Here is a 15,548-nt window from a genome sequence, read left to right as displayed (position 1 = left end):
CGAAGTTTCTACTCGGACGGCTTCCTCCGGGGGCTCGACGAGTAGTAGCGTTGGACGTTTAACCCCTGGTCAACCTCGGTTCTCGAGAAACGGTGGTGCCTCCCGTAGTGAGGTGGCCCAGGCTCTCCCCCCGAGCGAGGCCTTATCTCTTTCTCCTTTATTGCAGATGTTGCCATCGTTGGGTTTCCCCAGTTCTCCTTCCAAGAAGGCATTGCTGCAGTTCCTGCACCTGGGTGCAGATCTAAAGTGATCGTCATCGACAGACGTCGACGTAATAGTTTGGGAGGTCTCATCTGATGCCTTCCCAGCAGATCCTGTGGCTGTGTCTTCTGCTTCATCTGCCACCACCGCCGAGGTCTGCTTTCCTTCCCCTGACGAATATCCTTCGGGGGGAAGCAAAGTCCAAGGCATGTCTCTCTTGTCTCTCCTGCGAGTGCTCCCCTTTCTAGTGAAGGGGCACTCATAGAGAATCCTCTTTGGAGCCCTGCTGATCCATTGGTTGCTTTTCGTCGTTGTGTTGTTGGCAGAAGATGTCGCCGTGTTCTTCCTCCTCTTCGCCCTGAGGGTGCTCCTGCTCCATCTTCGCCCCTGCAGTCTTCCTCTTTGGAAGAACCTGCCCAGCCTGCCTCTTCTGGTTCCCAACACTCGCTTTCTTCTAAAGCCTTGGTTTCTCCTCAACAAATTTCGGTTTGTTCATCTCCTGCAAGGGATTGTTCACTATCTCCTCCAGAGAATATATCTCCGCACAAGGATCACATTTCTCTTCTGGAGCTTTTACCAGCATTTCAACGGCAGCGTTCTCCGTCTCGTCAGGTACCTGTTTGACGTTCACCTGCTCATCATGTCCGCCTTTGACCTGCAGCTCGTGAACTGCCCACTCGTTCGACAACTTGTAAAGCGCCGACTACCCGTGAACCGCTTGTAGCTCGTGAATAGCCTGCTCAGTCGTCATCTCGGGAGTCCCCTTTTTGTCAGCGTGGGGACCTGCATCTACATCAATCTCCTGCCCAACAGAGATCTCCCATGGGTATAGTACCTACTCAGCGTTCGCACACTTCTCGTAAACCGTCACCTTCTCGTCAATCGCCAGCTCACTGTACAACAAGCTAATTTTCGGCTGCTGACCTGAGCGTCTCTTCCACTAAACGCAAGCCCCGTTCGCCTCAGCAACTAATGCATCGATCACTGTCAAGAGTGTAAACGTCCAACGGTGCGTGAATCGTTGGTCCACCGTCCGCCTTTTCGTCCAGCGATTCGTGAATCGCCCCCTCGTGAACTTTCGACCCACCCCCCGTCCTCTCATCCAGCGGTAGCGATTGACCGTGGTAGCACTCGTCGACGCTTAAACAGTTTCCTGCTCAACAATTGTCATCGATTCGCCAGCGTCAGGCTTCACGTCAGCAATCGCCAACGCGTTCACATCTGGAGATTCTTCTGCGTTCACCAACGTGTCAGAGGCCGTCACTCACTCAGCATACGACCGCAAAGGTGAGTGTCCCTCCTCATCCAAGCGAGGATTGCCAGCTGCAGCCACCGAAGGTTGTGGTTGTGGGTTCAAATAAAGGTAAGGTGGTCACCGATCGTTCACTGTCACCCCATTCCCCTCTCCGCAAACGTATAACAGCACAACCACCGTAGAAGGAGGAAGAGTGTAAGTTTCAGGGATTTAAGATCCCGAAACTTCCAGCGCCTAGGAAGGAACCGTCATCATCGTTGCCTAAGTCCTCATCATCGAGAATGAAGACTCCTCGGAAAGATCTGTTGAACTCTATCCCTTCAGGGGAACTGTCGGATAGTGCATCCATAAGTAAACAGCCGTGGTTCAGCGCCTTGGTCAGGGCCGTGACTTAGGCCTTCTTACCCTTGTTCCCTTCGCGACCCGCGGAATCCCCCAGGGTTTCTCTGGGGACTTCCTCTGTTTTGACCGACCCAGGATAACGGACCACGACTGCTTCTCCCCTGAAGAGGAAGAGAGGGGTACCTGACGAACTGCCTTCATCCAGGATCAAACTGACTTCGGTCAGACCTCCAAGGTTAGAGGTCTCCCCATCATCACCTCTACCCACCGAGGCCTTACCCGCCTTCTTGAGAGGCTCTCATAGGGAAGCGTTAGTTTTGGACTCTCCCCTCCTGTCACCGGCGCAAAAAGCCCGTGGAAAAGACTCCATGTCGCCCTTGGATGTTGTAGTGGAAGAGAGGGGTACCTGATGAATTTCCATCATCCAGGATCAAGCTGACTCTGGTCAGAGCTCCAAAGTTAGAGGATACTGGGCCCTAGTTTCGGGCCCTTTCAGATTAAGAGCCTACGTTCTGTAACCATTGATCCATATCAATTGTTACTATGCCCAGTGAGGAGTTTAAGATATCGTAAACACACTGCAGCAACCGGCCTCAACTAGCCGCATTATTTGTTAGTTCAGGTAGAATTAAGAGGAGGATCACCAAAAACACCATTTTGGGTTGGATCCACAGGGTCATTGACCATGCTCTAAATCTGGACCATCCTCCAGTTCGTAGACCTAGAATTCATGATGTCAGGGTATCAGTACATCCCTGGCATTCAAACGCAATTATTTTGTGTTGCAAGTTTTATAAGGGGCCGTGTGGAAGCGTCAGATGACCCGCACCGCCCACTATCTACAGGATGTGACCCACAGGAGACTTGATACGTTCTCTATCGGTCCTGTGGTGGCTGCGCAACAGGTGGTTTAGAAATACCTCAAGCTCCTTGTTGGACAAGTAGCAGATGGTTGAGGGCATTGGTTACCCGGGTTAAGTCTGTGATGAATGAAAATGTGACTAGCTTTTTTCCTTTCTTCAGCTTCCCCTCTATTGGGGTACAGCACCATGAGTCCCTCTGCAAGCTGGCTTCATCCTCTGCAGGTGCAGTTAATAACCATTTCCCTTGTGTAACCTAGTATAGTTAAAATTTATACTTGTACACGTCCCCAATGCTTCACGCAAGGTAGGCATTGGGAAAGGTCTATATTATGTGTAAGATTCCTATTTAGACTCGAAACATCTTAGATGTTCATATGCTATATCTCAACAATTATGTTGCTCAGGCCGCTATCAGTATCACTTTGTGTTGATAAGTGAGGTGGCAAGGTTTTCCCTAGACCACAGTCTAACACTGTACTAGGCAAACCTGGGTCAATGACTAAGCCAGTAGTTGGATTTTCCACCCATCTAAGGGTAAGTTATCCACATAAATATCGTAGGGTTTGTTAGTGTGGGAGCAAAAGAAAAATTTGGATATACAGTACTGTAATTTGTATTTTTCCGTAACTAATACAAACCTGGTTATTTATATAAATTGTCCCACCATCACCTGTTCCTCAATAAGCTCTGACTGCAATAAAAAGGTGACAAGATACACTTGAGTTGTGAATATATTTAGGCAGTTTGGTACCCCCCAGCCACCCCCTACTTACCCACAACTAGTGGTTAGGCAGGGTTGCCACCTCACAATTAAAGTCTTAGGGCTACCTTCCAGCTTTGTCGAAAGAAAATCCACATAAATAACTCCAAATTTGTATTAGTTAGGGAAAATTACAAGTTATCTCTGAATTTGTCATATTTTTAAAGTACCCGGTAATTTGTATTTTTCCTGACTATATAAACCTGAGTCATTTATTTATATTTCCCGCCTCATCCACCCCACAAGTTTTAACCAAGAGCAGGATGTGAGAACGGAGCCCCAAATTCCCACGCTCATACCCAGCACTGGTTGATCCAGAGGGCAACATACAATGTTGCCAGTCCCACACGATTTCTTTAATTTTGGTCGTAGCAAAACAGCAACAGCATAAACCCATATAAATGGCTAAGGTTTGTATAACTAAGAAAAATACAAATTAATTTTAAAGATTTTAGCATTTGATGGTTAGATTAAACAATTTATCTAGATTTCTTAAACACCTACATGGCTTTAAGAAAATATTCTATATTAGTGTTTAGATATTTGGACTGAATCTCATGTCTTTGTTTTCTCCTGAATTTCAGATTCATTGGTGAAGCTTTAAATTTGTAAAGAAAAAAAGAAATAAAACTAAGCTATGAGAGATGTTTTCTGTGAAGAATGTCAAAAGTTTGAATGTAGATGGTGAGGAACTTTCTGTCAAACCCAAGAAGTCTCCTAAAAGGTACGTACTGTAGTTTGGGGCTAGGTTGAAACGAAAAATTATTCTGTATTTTTTGTAAATGGTAATGCAGATTCATAAAAAAATATACTGCATTTGAGTTAAAGGTAGATTGTATAAAAAAAAAATCATACAGTAGCAATGAATAATAACTGGAAGGGAGAGAATTTTCAGTGTTTAAAGTTGTGTGAAGTTACTTCACTTAAAAATGTAAATGGGGAAGAATATAACAAACATTTTTGCTTTGCTCTTTTGGGTCAGTAACTATCTCATTTCTGTAGTTTTTAGAAGATTTATTTACACATTCTCTGTTTTTGTAGGAAAAGGCAGCTTTCTAAAGGAGAATCAGTTGAAGGACAAGTGGATGAGAAGCCGAAGCCTAAGAAAAGTGGTAAAGATCTTAGACAAGGCCTGAGTGTAGATGGAATAGAAGCAGATGTCAAAGAGAAACAGAAATTTAAGAAGAAACAGAGCAATGTGGATGGAGCTAAAGGTGTTATTATTAAAGAGAAAGGTAAAGAAAAGAAGCAATTGAATCCGAATTTACCTGCAGCAAACACCTGTGTTGCTAGCAAAGAGAAATACAAGCATAAGAAGCAAGATCTTGGTTTAAGTGAAGGTGACAGTGTTACCATTAAAAAGAAGCATAATCAGAAAAAATGCAATTTAAATGGTACAGACACCTTTGTTGTGAATAAAGAAAAGGTTGAAAATAGCAAGTTCCAAGTTCAAAGGTTAGAGGAAGTAAGGCCCTTCGATGGTAAAAAAAAGAAACATAAAGTAAAGGATTACCAAGTGCAAAATTCAGAGGGAGTAAATAGTTTTGCTGCTGGCAAAAAGAAACACAAAATGAAGAAGCACCAACCTCAAAATTCAGAAGAGACTAGTAACTCTGTTATAGACAACCCAGTTAAACCAGAAACTGCATCCCTAGCCAGATCATCTAAAAATAAGAAACCTGTTATCGGACTAAAACTGTCCAAAGGTACAACTAAAGAAAGAAATGCTGGTAGAAAATCAAGTAAGAAGAAGGGGCAGACTTTAAAAGTGATGGACATGCAACAGCTAGAAAAAGATCTAGAGGAATGCATAGTGGGTAAAGAGGCCGCTGAAGGGGCAACAGCATTACCAGAATGTAAGTTCCAAAATGATGACTTGTTTACATATGCTAGTCATTCAGGAACAGATGTTATTGGAAAGAAGCTGTCCAAAAAAATGAAGTCCCTCCAGTTAAGCACCAGTATCGATAAACAGTCAGATAAGGTTCCCAAAAAGTCTGTTAAGAAGGTAAAAAAGTCTGCAGGGAGTGTAAAGAAAAAAAAGAAAAATGCAGTCGAAACAGAGCAGGAATATGGAATGAAAACTGAAACTTTTAACAACCAAAGACTGGTTTCAAGTCCTAAACAAATATTTACCATTGGCAAAGATGCTTACATCATTGTTCTGTCACCTGGTCAGTCACTATATGTGCATGGCCTTGTTTCTGTCCAAAACTTAGTTGGGAAAGTAACAGTTCTTGGATACAAAATGAATGAATTAGATAAACAGAATATTTTCTCTTTTAATAGTCATGCACTACTATGTATAAATGCAACTGAGGGAAGCAAGTTAAATGCTCACCAGCATTCATATCTACTCAATTATGGCCTGCCAAGACATCAACTTGAAGAAGCTGCGAAGAGAGAGGTAATGTTACACTGTTTACTATTCTTTAAGCAAAATTGAATTTTTGTATTTTTTGATAACTGATCCAATTCAATAAAATAAAAGGCTTTTGATCCTACAGGAATGCAAACCATTGTCCTTTAATAGGAGTACAGTATGATTTCAGCAAATCTGATTATTCGGCTGCTAAAATTTACTATAAGGTGTCGGTAGTTACTGATGGGTAGCAAGATAAGCCTCGCACCCCTCACCTCACTGAGAAACCACCTTGACTTCAACCACCAATTAGTACAGATGTACGATTCGTCGACAAACTTCACTTATTAATTCCTTAATCTTCCTTCACTAGTATGAACCTTTGTCCTTTACATAGGTTGGAGATCAGCGAAGCTTGAGTACTTGGTTATTGAACTTTTATAACAAGGTGTAAATAGGTGGCCAGGATCGGGGAAGCCTCGTCCCTCTGCTTACTCACTGAGCAGTCACCTTGATTTTGGCCATCAGTGGGAACATAACCTTCCACTGGATGGACTGCCTTGGTTGTTTAATTGCTTTTCATTTTCTTTCCAGGGTATTTTTGATTTTTTTCTCCTGTGGGAATACTTGCAAATATGCAAACTTGCCCGGGAGTGAGGCACCTTCAAGAGTGCAAATAAGAAACTTCATTTATTGTGCCCTACCTGCAGAGAACTCTTCTATAGTCAGGACTCTGTGACGATTGTCGGGAGAGGTTGCCCTCCCAGTGGATTGCATATGGTAAAAAGAGAAAGAAGAGGTGCCAAAAGGAATTCTTAGCTTTCGGGATCATCCTCGAATTTGAAGAAATCCTGACCTCTTCCTCTGATTTCCGGTACACTGCCCTGCGACCTTTTCCGTTGGTATCCCTTGGAAGCCTGACAGAGAAGAGGGGTGGCCCTTTGACTTTGGGATAAGTCTTGAGGCCAGGAGACTTTGTTGTTTCCCCTAGAGAAATAAGAGGGCCTCTCCCTAGGGAGGAGCCTTCGTCTGTGTAACGGCGCTTGCTTGTACAGAAGCGTAGGAGTGTTTCTGCTCCGGCACCGGACACCTTCGGCATCTTCCGTTTGAGAGGAGAGTCTCTCCAATGGCTGCACCCCTGAAGACAACCTGTCACACCAATCTTTGTCTCCTCACAAGACTGGTGGAGGAGGCATGATTAGTGTTAGCATGCCTCCCACATACTGCCCGTACTGTACTTGGCAAGCTCACTTCTCACTTGGATCCCTGCATTGATGAACATATCTCAACAAGCGCATACTCCTTAGTGTGCTAGTACTCCTGGGCATGCATGTGGAGTAACTCACATGTCTCAACAAACAACTCCTCATCTGATGAGGCTGTGGTAGTACAATAGTGCGCATGACACCAGAACGCACGCCTCTGGCACATGCTCTGCCTGTTAAGGGTTAGGAGCAGGATTGTTACCGTCATTCCTCATCGTGCGCCTCGCCTCAATGTGCTGCTGCTATTAGAGAGACAGTTGCTTCACAGTTTCCAAGACACACCCCTGCAGTTTGCCCGTTCAGGATGGAGCGCACCTATGAACCCTTTTTAAAGGAAGACTTCATGCCTGCGAGAGCTTGAGTGTTCGCCCCTCAATCCGCATGCTCTCCAGCCTGCATTCATAGTTATGACCTGCGGCTCTATGCAGTAGACCTTCCCGACTATTGGAATCGTGACTGTCGGTGTCCAGTTACTCCTCTGGGTGACCCTTTTCCTCGAACCCATCGCAGTTGAAGATCACCTAGAGTACTGTATTTTCTTTTGACAATTATTGATTGTCCCCGATCGAATTTGTGTTGATATCTCTCTCTCTCTCTCTCTCTCTCTCTCTCTCTCTCTCTCTCTCTCTCTCTCTCTCTCTCTCTCTCTCTCTCTCTCTCAATCCAAACATTCCCTGTAGGAAATGTTTTCGGTCTCCTTTCGAACAGAACAGATTCCGTTCATATCCCAAGTTCCTTGACATCATAGGAGGAAGTGAGGATCTTCGGTCAATACCAAAGAACAGATCTTCTCGCTTACCAGAAAGGGATTCTCGAGCTTCCCTGGGAGATCATGACTCAGTATCCATACCTGATTCTAAAAGGGGTTTGTTCCGTAACCGAAATACAAACCACGCTATTTACAAAGGGTTTACTTTTAGCGCAGCTGAAATGACGAGCCAATAGTTTTTAACGAGGGTTAATTACCCCCGCGCTAGTTAGCGGGGGGTGGGGAAGGGTAGCTTGCTACCCCTCCCCCCTCCACACACCGGTGACTTGCTTCTCTTCACTTTTGGCTTGGCGGTGATCAGACGTGTCTGTTCATCGCCTTCGTGACAGCCTTTAATTTTCTTCTTTTTCTTTTCAGCTTGTGTGATTGGTTGGAAGTTGACCTTCAGTTATTTTCTTTTATTTAATATGCGGACATGCCCTGGAGTTGCCGGCCGTCCTTGTGGGACTTTCATGTCGGACGTGATTACGGATCCTCACACCCTCTGCCCTCAATGTCGGGGCCGACGGTGCGACCAGGATAACATGTGCCGTGAGTGCAGGGAGTGGTCTGCCTCCCAGTGGGAGAGGTTTGGCCGTCGGCGTAAGAAGAAGTCCAAGAGAGACCGTTCTCCTCCGGGGTTAGACTTGAAGGAGGAAGGTTCTCGGGACTCTTCTTCCGCCGCCCAAACCTCCTCCGAAGCTCCCCCTCGTCCGCCTCCTAAGGAGAGTCGTCCGAGTGGGAGCGCAGGCCCTTGTTCTGTTTCCCTACCTTCGGTGGGGGGAGAGGGCGTCGCCTCCCATAGCGAGGCGGTTCCCCCTCCTCCTCCGGGGGAGGTTATTGATAATAATGCTTTATCCAGTGATGATCTGTTACAGATTTGGTCGTCCCTGGGGCTTAAGGGCTTGCCCTCCAGGGTCGCTCTTATTGACCTTGTCTCGTTGGGGGCCGCTGTTAAACAGTCGCCGGTGGTAGCGGAGGTAGACCCTCTGTCTATTGTCGACGTCGTGGTGACAGAGGCCTCCGACGTGGCTGGGCCTTCCGACGCAGGTGCTGTTGCTGGTGATGGTGCTCTAGGCTCTCCTCCTCCTTCCGTGCATCCTTCGAAGGGGGAAGTGAGTCCTTCGGTCTCGACTGCTGCCCAGCTTCCTTCTGAGGGAAGTGTTTTGAAGGAGACTCCCCTTCGGAGGACCGATGGTCCCGACGATCTCCCCCGAGGCCGCCTCCGCCGTAAGGCTCACCGCCCTCTACGCCACAAGGGCCTCCCTTCCCCTTACAGGGGGACTAAGAGGCGCCTTTTTGGGTCTTCGTCCTCCGCGGGGGACTCTCCTCGTCGGCCTCAACCGACTGCTCCGCCCTCCTTGAACCTCTCTGCAGACCGCTCACCATCTCCTGCCGGATCTTCGCCTTCTGGAGAACTCGTCACCCGACGGGCAACGGTCCCTTCGGGGCTAAGGGATTCTTCCCTTACGCGAGCAGGGCCAGCGCACAAGCGCTCTCCTGCTCGCCAGCGATCTCCTGCTCGTCGACGTTCTCCTGCTCGCCAAGACTCTCCTGCTCGCCGACGCTCACCTGCTCGTCGGCTCTTTCCTGAGGTTCGCCCCCCTCGCCAGCGCTCTCCTGCTCGTCAGCTCTCTTCCGAGCGTCAGCGCTCATTTGAGGACCATCGCCCTGCGGTCTCTGACCACCCTTTAGTTCCTGCTGAACTCCCTGCTCACCATCCACCTGGTCCTGTGGCTACGCAACATCGTGCTGCGCGTGTGTCAGAAACACATGTTCGCCAACGCGCCAGCGATCTTCCCGTTCCTGCTCGTGAACCTATCCTCTCACAGGACACGCGTCGACCTTCTGCTCGCCAGCGATCACCAGCTCGCCAGCGATCACCAGCTCGCCAGCGATCACCTTCACATGCTGCCCGCCATCGCACGAACCTGCATGATCGCCCGCTTACGCATGCTGCTCCTCATCGCACTACCCTGAACGATCGCCCTCCTGCGGATGCTGATCACCATCGCACCCTTTCTCGCGATCATTCACCTGCGCATGCTGCTCGCCATCGCACAACCCTGCACGATCGCCCGCTTACGCATGCTGCTCCTCATCGCACAACCCTGAACGATCGCCTTCCTGCGGATGCTGATCACCATCGCACCCTTTCACGCGATCATTCACCTGCGCATGCTGCTCGCCATCGCACAACCCTGCACGATCGCCCGCTTACGCATGCTGCTCCTCATCGCACAACCCTGAACGATCGCCCTCCTGCGGATGCTGATCACCATCGCACCCTTTCACGCGATCATTCACCTGCGCATGCTGCTCGCCATCGCACAACCCTGCACGATCGCCCGCTTACGCATGCTGCTCCTCATCGCGCAACCCTGAACGACCGCCCTCTTGCGCGCGATCATTCACCTACACATGCTGCTCGCCATCGCTTACCATCACGTGGTCATTATCGCCAGCGATCTTCTTCACCTACGCGGCAGCACGATCCCTCGCCGTCGCGCCATCGCTTGCGTTCGTCGCCTCGGACACGTGTTCATTTACCTGCCCACCCTCACGCCCACTCGCCTGCGCGCCCGCGCGATCGCTCGCCCGCGCGACCGCTCGCCTGCGCGCCCGCGCGATCGCTCGCCCGCGCGACCGCTCGCCTGCGCGCCCGCGCGACCGCTCGCCTGTGCGCCCGCGCGATCACCCGCGCAACCATTCGCCTTTGCGCGACCGTTCACCCTCGCGCGACCATAGTTCGCGGCGAATTCCACAGCCAGTGGTAGCAGCAGGGACGCGTGCTCCTAGACGGCACTCGGGATCACCTCCATCCAAGCACAGGTTGGTATTGCAGGACGAGGACAGGTCATTACAGCATTCTTCCCCACCTTCTTTTCAGGCAGGTACCGTCGTGTCCACTCCAAAGGATCGCCCGATCCCTTTCACCTTAGCGAGGATTTCGGACTCTGTGTCCTTTGAGCAGCAGACTTGGTTTGGTCCGCTGGCACGGGCGTTAGTGAGGGTTATGAAACCAGCACTCGCCGGCCAGGGTAACAAACCAGCGGCTGTCTCTCCTACGCTGAAGAGAAAGAGAGGAGTGGACTTCGTGGTGAATTCCCCCAGGGCGAAGTTGGTTCCCAAGAGGTCGGTCTCGAGGGTCCCCTCTCCTGCACGAGTACTCTCTCCTTCTCCCGTGGACGAGGCCTTTCCGTCCTCAGGTGAGTCCAGTGGGCCGGTAGTCTTCCCCTCGGCACCAGGGGGGGAGACTTCGCTTCAGGCAGGAGAATCGTCTCGTGAGGAAGGGGCCCCTCGAACCTCGTTGTTGGGATCCTGTATCCCTCCTAGGAGGGAACCCAAGGATTCCAAGACCATCCCTAAATCCTCTGCAAGGATTCGACAGGAACCCACGACTACCCAGGGGAATGTCCACGTATCACCCCAGGAAGAGATTCCTGGGGCAGGAGACTTAGCTGCCAGCCCGCAGGGAGGAGAACAGCAAGAGTCCGAACATGCCTTCTGGCAGGTCCTAAGCCTGATAAGGCAACTTAACAGTCTTACGGATCCAGTCATCCCCCCCCGTGAAGGCAAAGACACGATTCTGGATGAAGTATTTGACGTTCGGAAGGCCCCTAAGACCAGTGCAGCTCTGCCCTGGTCTCGGGGGCTGAAGAGTGCCAGAGCTAGGGCCAATGCTCAGCTCGCACTTCTTGCCTCCTCCAGTCGTTCCACTGCCGGGAACAAACTCATCCCTCCTCCTCGCCTTCAGCAGAGGAGGTATTTCGAGATCCTGGGTGAGCACAACCTCGCTCTTCCTCTCCATCACTCTGTGGAGGAGCTGGCGAAGGGAGTTCCCTTGGAGAAACTCTCTGCCCGGCAGGTGTCGTTCTCGGCGGCAGAGATCCTTAACCACGAGAAGGTTGCTAAGTGTGCCATGCAGGCCACTTCGTGGCTGGACTTCTGGTTAGGATCTCTGGGCATCCTATTGCGATCTGAGGACTTGTCCAAGGAGACCAATAGGAAGGCCCTAGAGACCTTCTTGCTCTCGGGCACCCGCTCCATCGAGTTCTTGGCGCACCAGGTTACCACCCTGTGGGCCAACTCGGTGTTGAAGCGTCGCGATGCTGTGTCCGAGAGATTCCATCCGAAGGTCCCCGCCGTAGATGTGTGTAGGCTCCGACATGCCTCCCTCCTGGGGGAGAGCCTGTTTGAGCCTCAAGACTTGGAGCGAACGGCTGAGAGGTGGAGGAAATCCAGCACGGACTCCCTCCTCCACAGGGCCCTTACAACTCGGCCCTATAAGCCTCCAGCCCCGCCACAACAGCAGCAACAGCCTCGTAAGGCTCCAAAACAGGCACCGGCAGCTAAGAAAGTGGTGTCTAAGCCCCAGCCCTTTCCAGCCAAGGTCAAGAGGGGCGGTAAGTCCTCCAGGGGAGGCAAGACTTCTAGGGGTGGCGGCCGCGGCCGCAAGCCCTATGGGTGGCAGTCCCCCTGCGTGTCCACCTGTGGGGGGATGCCTTCAGCGTTGCGTCCGCAGGTGGCAACATCTCGGGGCCGATGCTTGGACGATCTCAGTGATCGGCCAAGGTTATCGCGTCCCGTTCACGTCATCTCAACCTCCCCTGACAGCGAATTCAGTGTCGTTGAGCTCCTATGCCATGGGATCGGCAAAGGGGCTGGCCCTTCAGGCCGAAGTCAAGACCATGTTCGAGAAGGGTGCTCTCCAGGAGGTCGTGGACGGCTCTCCAGGCTTCTTCAGTCGACTCTTTCTTGTAAAGAAGGCTACTGGAGGCTGGAGACCCGTCATCGATCTCTCGGCTCTGAACAGGTTTGTCAAACAAACCCGGTTCAGCATGGAGACAGCAGACACGGTCAGACTTGCGGTGAGACCACAAGACTTCATGTGTACACTGGATCTAAAGGATGCGTACTTCCAGATCCCAATCCATCCGTCTTCCAGGAAGTACCTGAGATTCTGCCTAGACAACAAGATCTACCAGTTCAAGGTGCTGTGTTTCGGTCTCTCCACAGCTCCTCAGGTGTTCACCAGAGTGTTCACCCTGATTTCGACTTGGGCGCACAGGAACGGCATTCGTCTCCTTCGTTACCTAGACGATTGGCTGATCCTAGCAGACTCGGAGTCGACCCTTCTTCGACACCGAGACAGGCTTCTAGATCTTTGCCAGGATCTGGGGATCGTGGTAAACCTCGAGAAGTCCTCTCTGCAGCCGTCCCAACGACTGGTTTACCTAGGCATGCTAATAGACACCAATCTCCACAAAGCCTTTCCATCAGACGACCGGATAGCAAGGCTGAGGAGGGTGGCGGAACCTTTCCTCAGGCGAAAAGAACTCCCCGCCCAATCGTGGTTGCGTCTCTTGGGCCACCTATCCTCCCTGGCCCGTCTGGTTCCAAACAGCCGCCTCAGGATGAGATCCCTTCAATGGCGGCTCAAGTCCCGGTGGAATCAAGGATCCGATTCCCCGGACACTCTGATCCCAATGGGGTCTCTGGAACAGACGGACTTGCGGTGGTGGCTGGCCGACGAGAACCTGCGAAAGGGAGTGAGTCTTCTCGTCCTTCCCCCGGAATTGACTCTGTTTTCGGACGCGTCAAAAGAAGGGTGGGGGGCGCACGTTCTGAACCAGAGGGCCTCAGGCCTTTGGTCAGAATCAGAAAAGTGCCTACACATCAACCTGCTAGAATTGGAGGCCGTCTTTCTGGCCCTTCAACAGTTCCAACGGTTCCTGGCGGGTCACTCCGTGGTGGTGATGAGCGACAACACCACGGTAGTGGCTTATATCAACAAGCAGGGAGGCACTTTTTCGCAACAGCTATCCCATCTTGCAGTAGAGACTCTGAGGTGGACCGAAACCCACTCGATAACACTATCAGCTCGCTTCATTCCTGGCAAGAGGAATGTGCTCGCCGACAGTCTGAGCAGGGCTTCGCAGATAGTGAGTACCGAGTGGTCTTTGGATCCTCAGATAGCCAACAAAGTCCTGACTTTGTGGGGTTCCCCGACGGTGGACTTGTTCGCGACAGCCTTGAACTTCAAGCTGCCCCTGTACTGCTCACCAGTCCCGGACCCCAAGGCACTCTGGCAAGATGCTTTCCAGCAACGGTGGGACAACATCGACGTGTACGCCTTCCCACCATTCTGTCTGATGAGAAGGGTGCTCAACAGGACCAGACTATCGGTCAACTGTTCCATGACTCTAGTAGCTCCGCTATGGCATCACGCGGAATGGTTTCCGGACCTTCTGCAACTCCTGACGGAACTCCCAAGGGAGCTTCCTCCACGACACGAGCTTCTCAGACAACCCCACTCCGGTGTCCCTCACAGGGCCGTAGCCTCGCTTCGGCTTCACGCCTGGAGACTATCCAGCGTCTCCTCGCGGAGAGAGGCTTTTCGCAACAGGTTGCGGAGAGAATGTCTCGGCACCTGCGAAGGTCCTCTGAGGGAGTCTACCAAGCGAAGTGGAGAGTCTTTTGTGGTTGGTGTCGTGGAAGGGGTATCTCTCCACTCGATGCCACTATTCCAGCAATAGCGGACTTCCTTGTGTATCTGCGAGAAGAAATGCGCCTTTCTGTCTCGGCAGTGAAAGGCTATCGCTCAGCCTTAAGCTTGGCCTTCAGATTGAAGGGCGTGGATATTTCTTCATCGCTAGAACTCTCTTTACTCATACGTAGCTATGAGCTTACCTGCCCCCAGTCGGAAGTGAGACCCCCTCCTTGGAACGTGGTTCGAGTTCTCAGGTCTCTCAAGAGACCTCCCTTCGAGCCATTACGCCAGGCCTCCGATCGCCACCTGTCTTGGAAGACGGCTTTCCTACTCGCCTTGGCCTCGGCCAAGCGAGTTAGTGAACTTCATGGTCTCTCGTACGACATCGCCCATTCAAGGGGATGGGGGGAGGTAACGTTCAGGTTCGTCCCTGAGTTTGTGGCCAAGACTCAGAATCCTGGAGTGCCGGATCCTCGGTTCGACTCTTTCAGGATCGCGAGTCTCCGTTCTGTAACAAACGACCCAGACCAGCTGCTACTATGCCCAGTGAGGTGTCTGAGGTACTACTTGAAGAGAACGGCTGCAGTCCGTCCTCATGTGCGAGCTTTGTTTGTGAGCACAGGCAGGACAAAGAGGAGGGTCACAAGGAACACCATCTCTGCTTGGATTCGAAGGGTTATCCACCATGCCCTGAATCCTGACCCTCCTCCGTCACGTCGCCCTCGGGCCCACGATGTCAGGGGTATTGCTACATCCCTGGCCTTCAAGAGAAACTTCTCTGTGACGCAGGTACTTCAAGCGGGGGTCTGGAAGCGTCAAACGACCTTCACAGCCCACTACCTGCAAGACGTGACCCACAGGAGCCTCGATACGTTCTCTATCGGCCCTGTGGTGGCTGCACAACAGCTGGTCTAACCTCAGGCTCCTTTTTGGACAAGTAGCAGTAGGTTGAGGGCGTTGTTACCCGGTCTTAGTCTGTGTGAATGAAAGAGTATGTCTGACCCTTACTTCTTTCTTCATTCTCCCCTCTCTTGGGGAAGCAGCATCCTGGTCCTCGCATAGCTGACCTCGACCTCTGCAGGTAACCCATGCTTCTTTGTGCTCCTAGTATTAAGCTTAATACTGTTGCGTCTCCCATACCCTGACGAGGTGGTATGGGGAACGTCCTATCCTAGAATTCCTATCTGAAGGTCTCAAGGTCAACTTCATAGGACGAGTCACACTCTCCTCCTCACACTACTTATGTAGGCCACTCGTTC

The 15,548-nt window shown here is 50.9% G+C and overlaps 1 protein-coding gene across 4 annotated transcripts in view; it reads left to right on the top strand.

Moving 5' to 3' along the window:
* Nucleotides 1-15,548, top strand: part of LOC137617226 (polynucleotide 5'-hydroxyl-kinase NOL9-like) — a 132,331-nt gene that overhangs the window by 79,435 nt on the left and 37,348 nt on the right. For 3 of the 4 annotated variants that reach the window (XM_068347164.1, XM_068347166.1, XM_068347163.1), the window contains exons 2-3: nt 4,006-4,145; nt 4,463-5,828. In XM_068347164.1, the coding sequence (XP_068203265.1) occupies nt 4,066-4,145; nt 4,463-5,828 (1,446 nt within the window). In that variant the 5' untranslated portion in view covers nt 4,006-4,065. Of the gene's footprint in view, nt 1-3,707; nt 3,832-4,005; nt 4,146-4,462; nt 5,829-15,548 lie in introns of those variants that run through there. The other variant, XM_068347165.1, reaches the window with a different exon arrangement.

This window comes from Palaemon carinicauda, chromosome 23, assembly GCF_036898095.1.
Source record: "Palaemon carinicauda isolate YSFRI2023 chromosome 23, ASM3689809v2, whole genome shotgun sequence".
Classification (NCBI taxonomy): domain Eukaryota; kingdom Metazoa; phylum Arthropoda; class Malacostraca; order Decapoda; family Palaemonidae; genus Palaemon; species Palaemon carinicauda.
The sequence above is the reverse complement of the archived record's forward strand: the minus strand, read 5'-3'. Positions and strand labels throughout refer to the sequence as shown.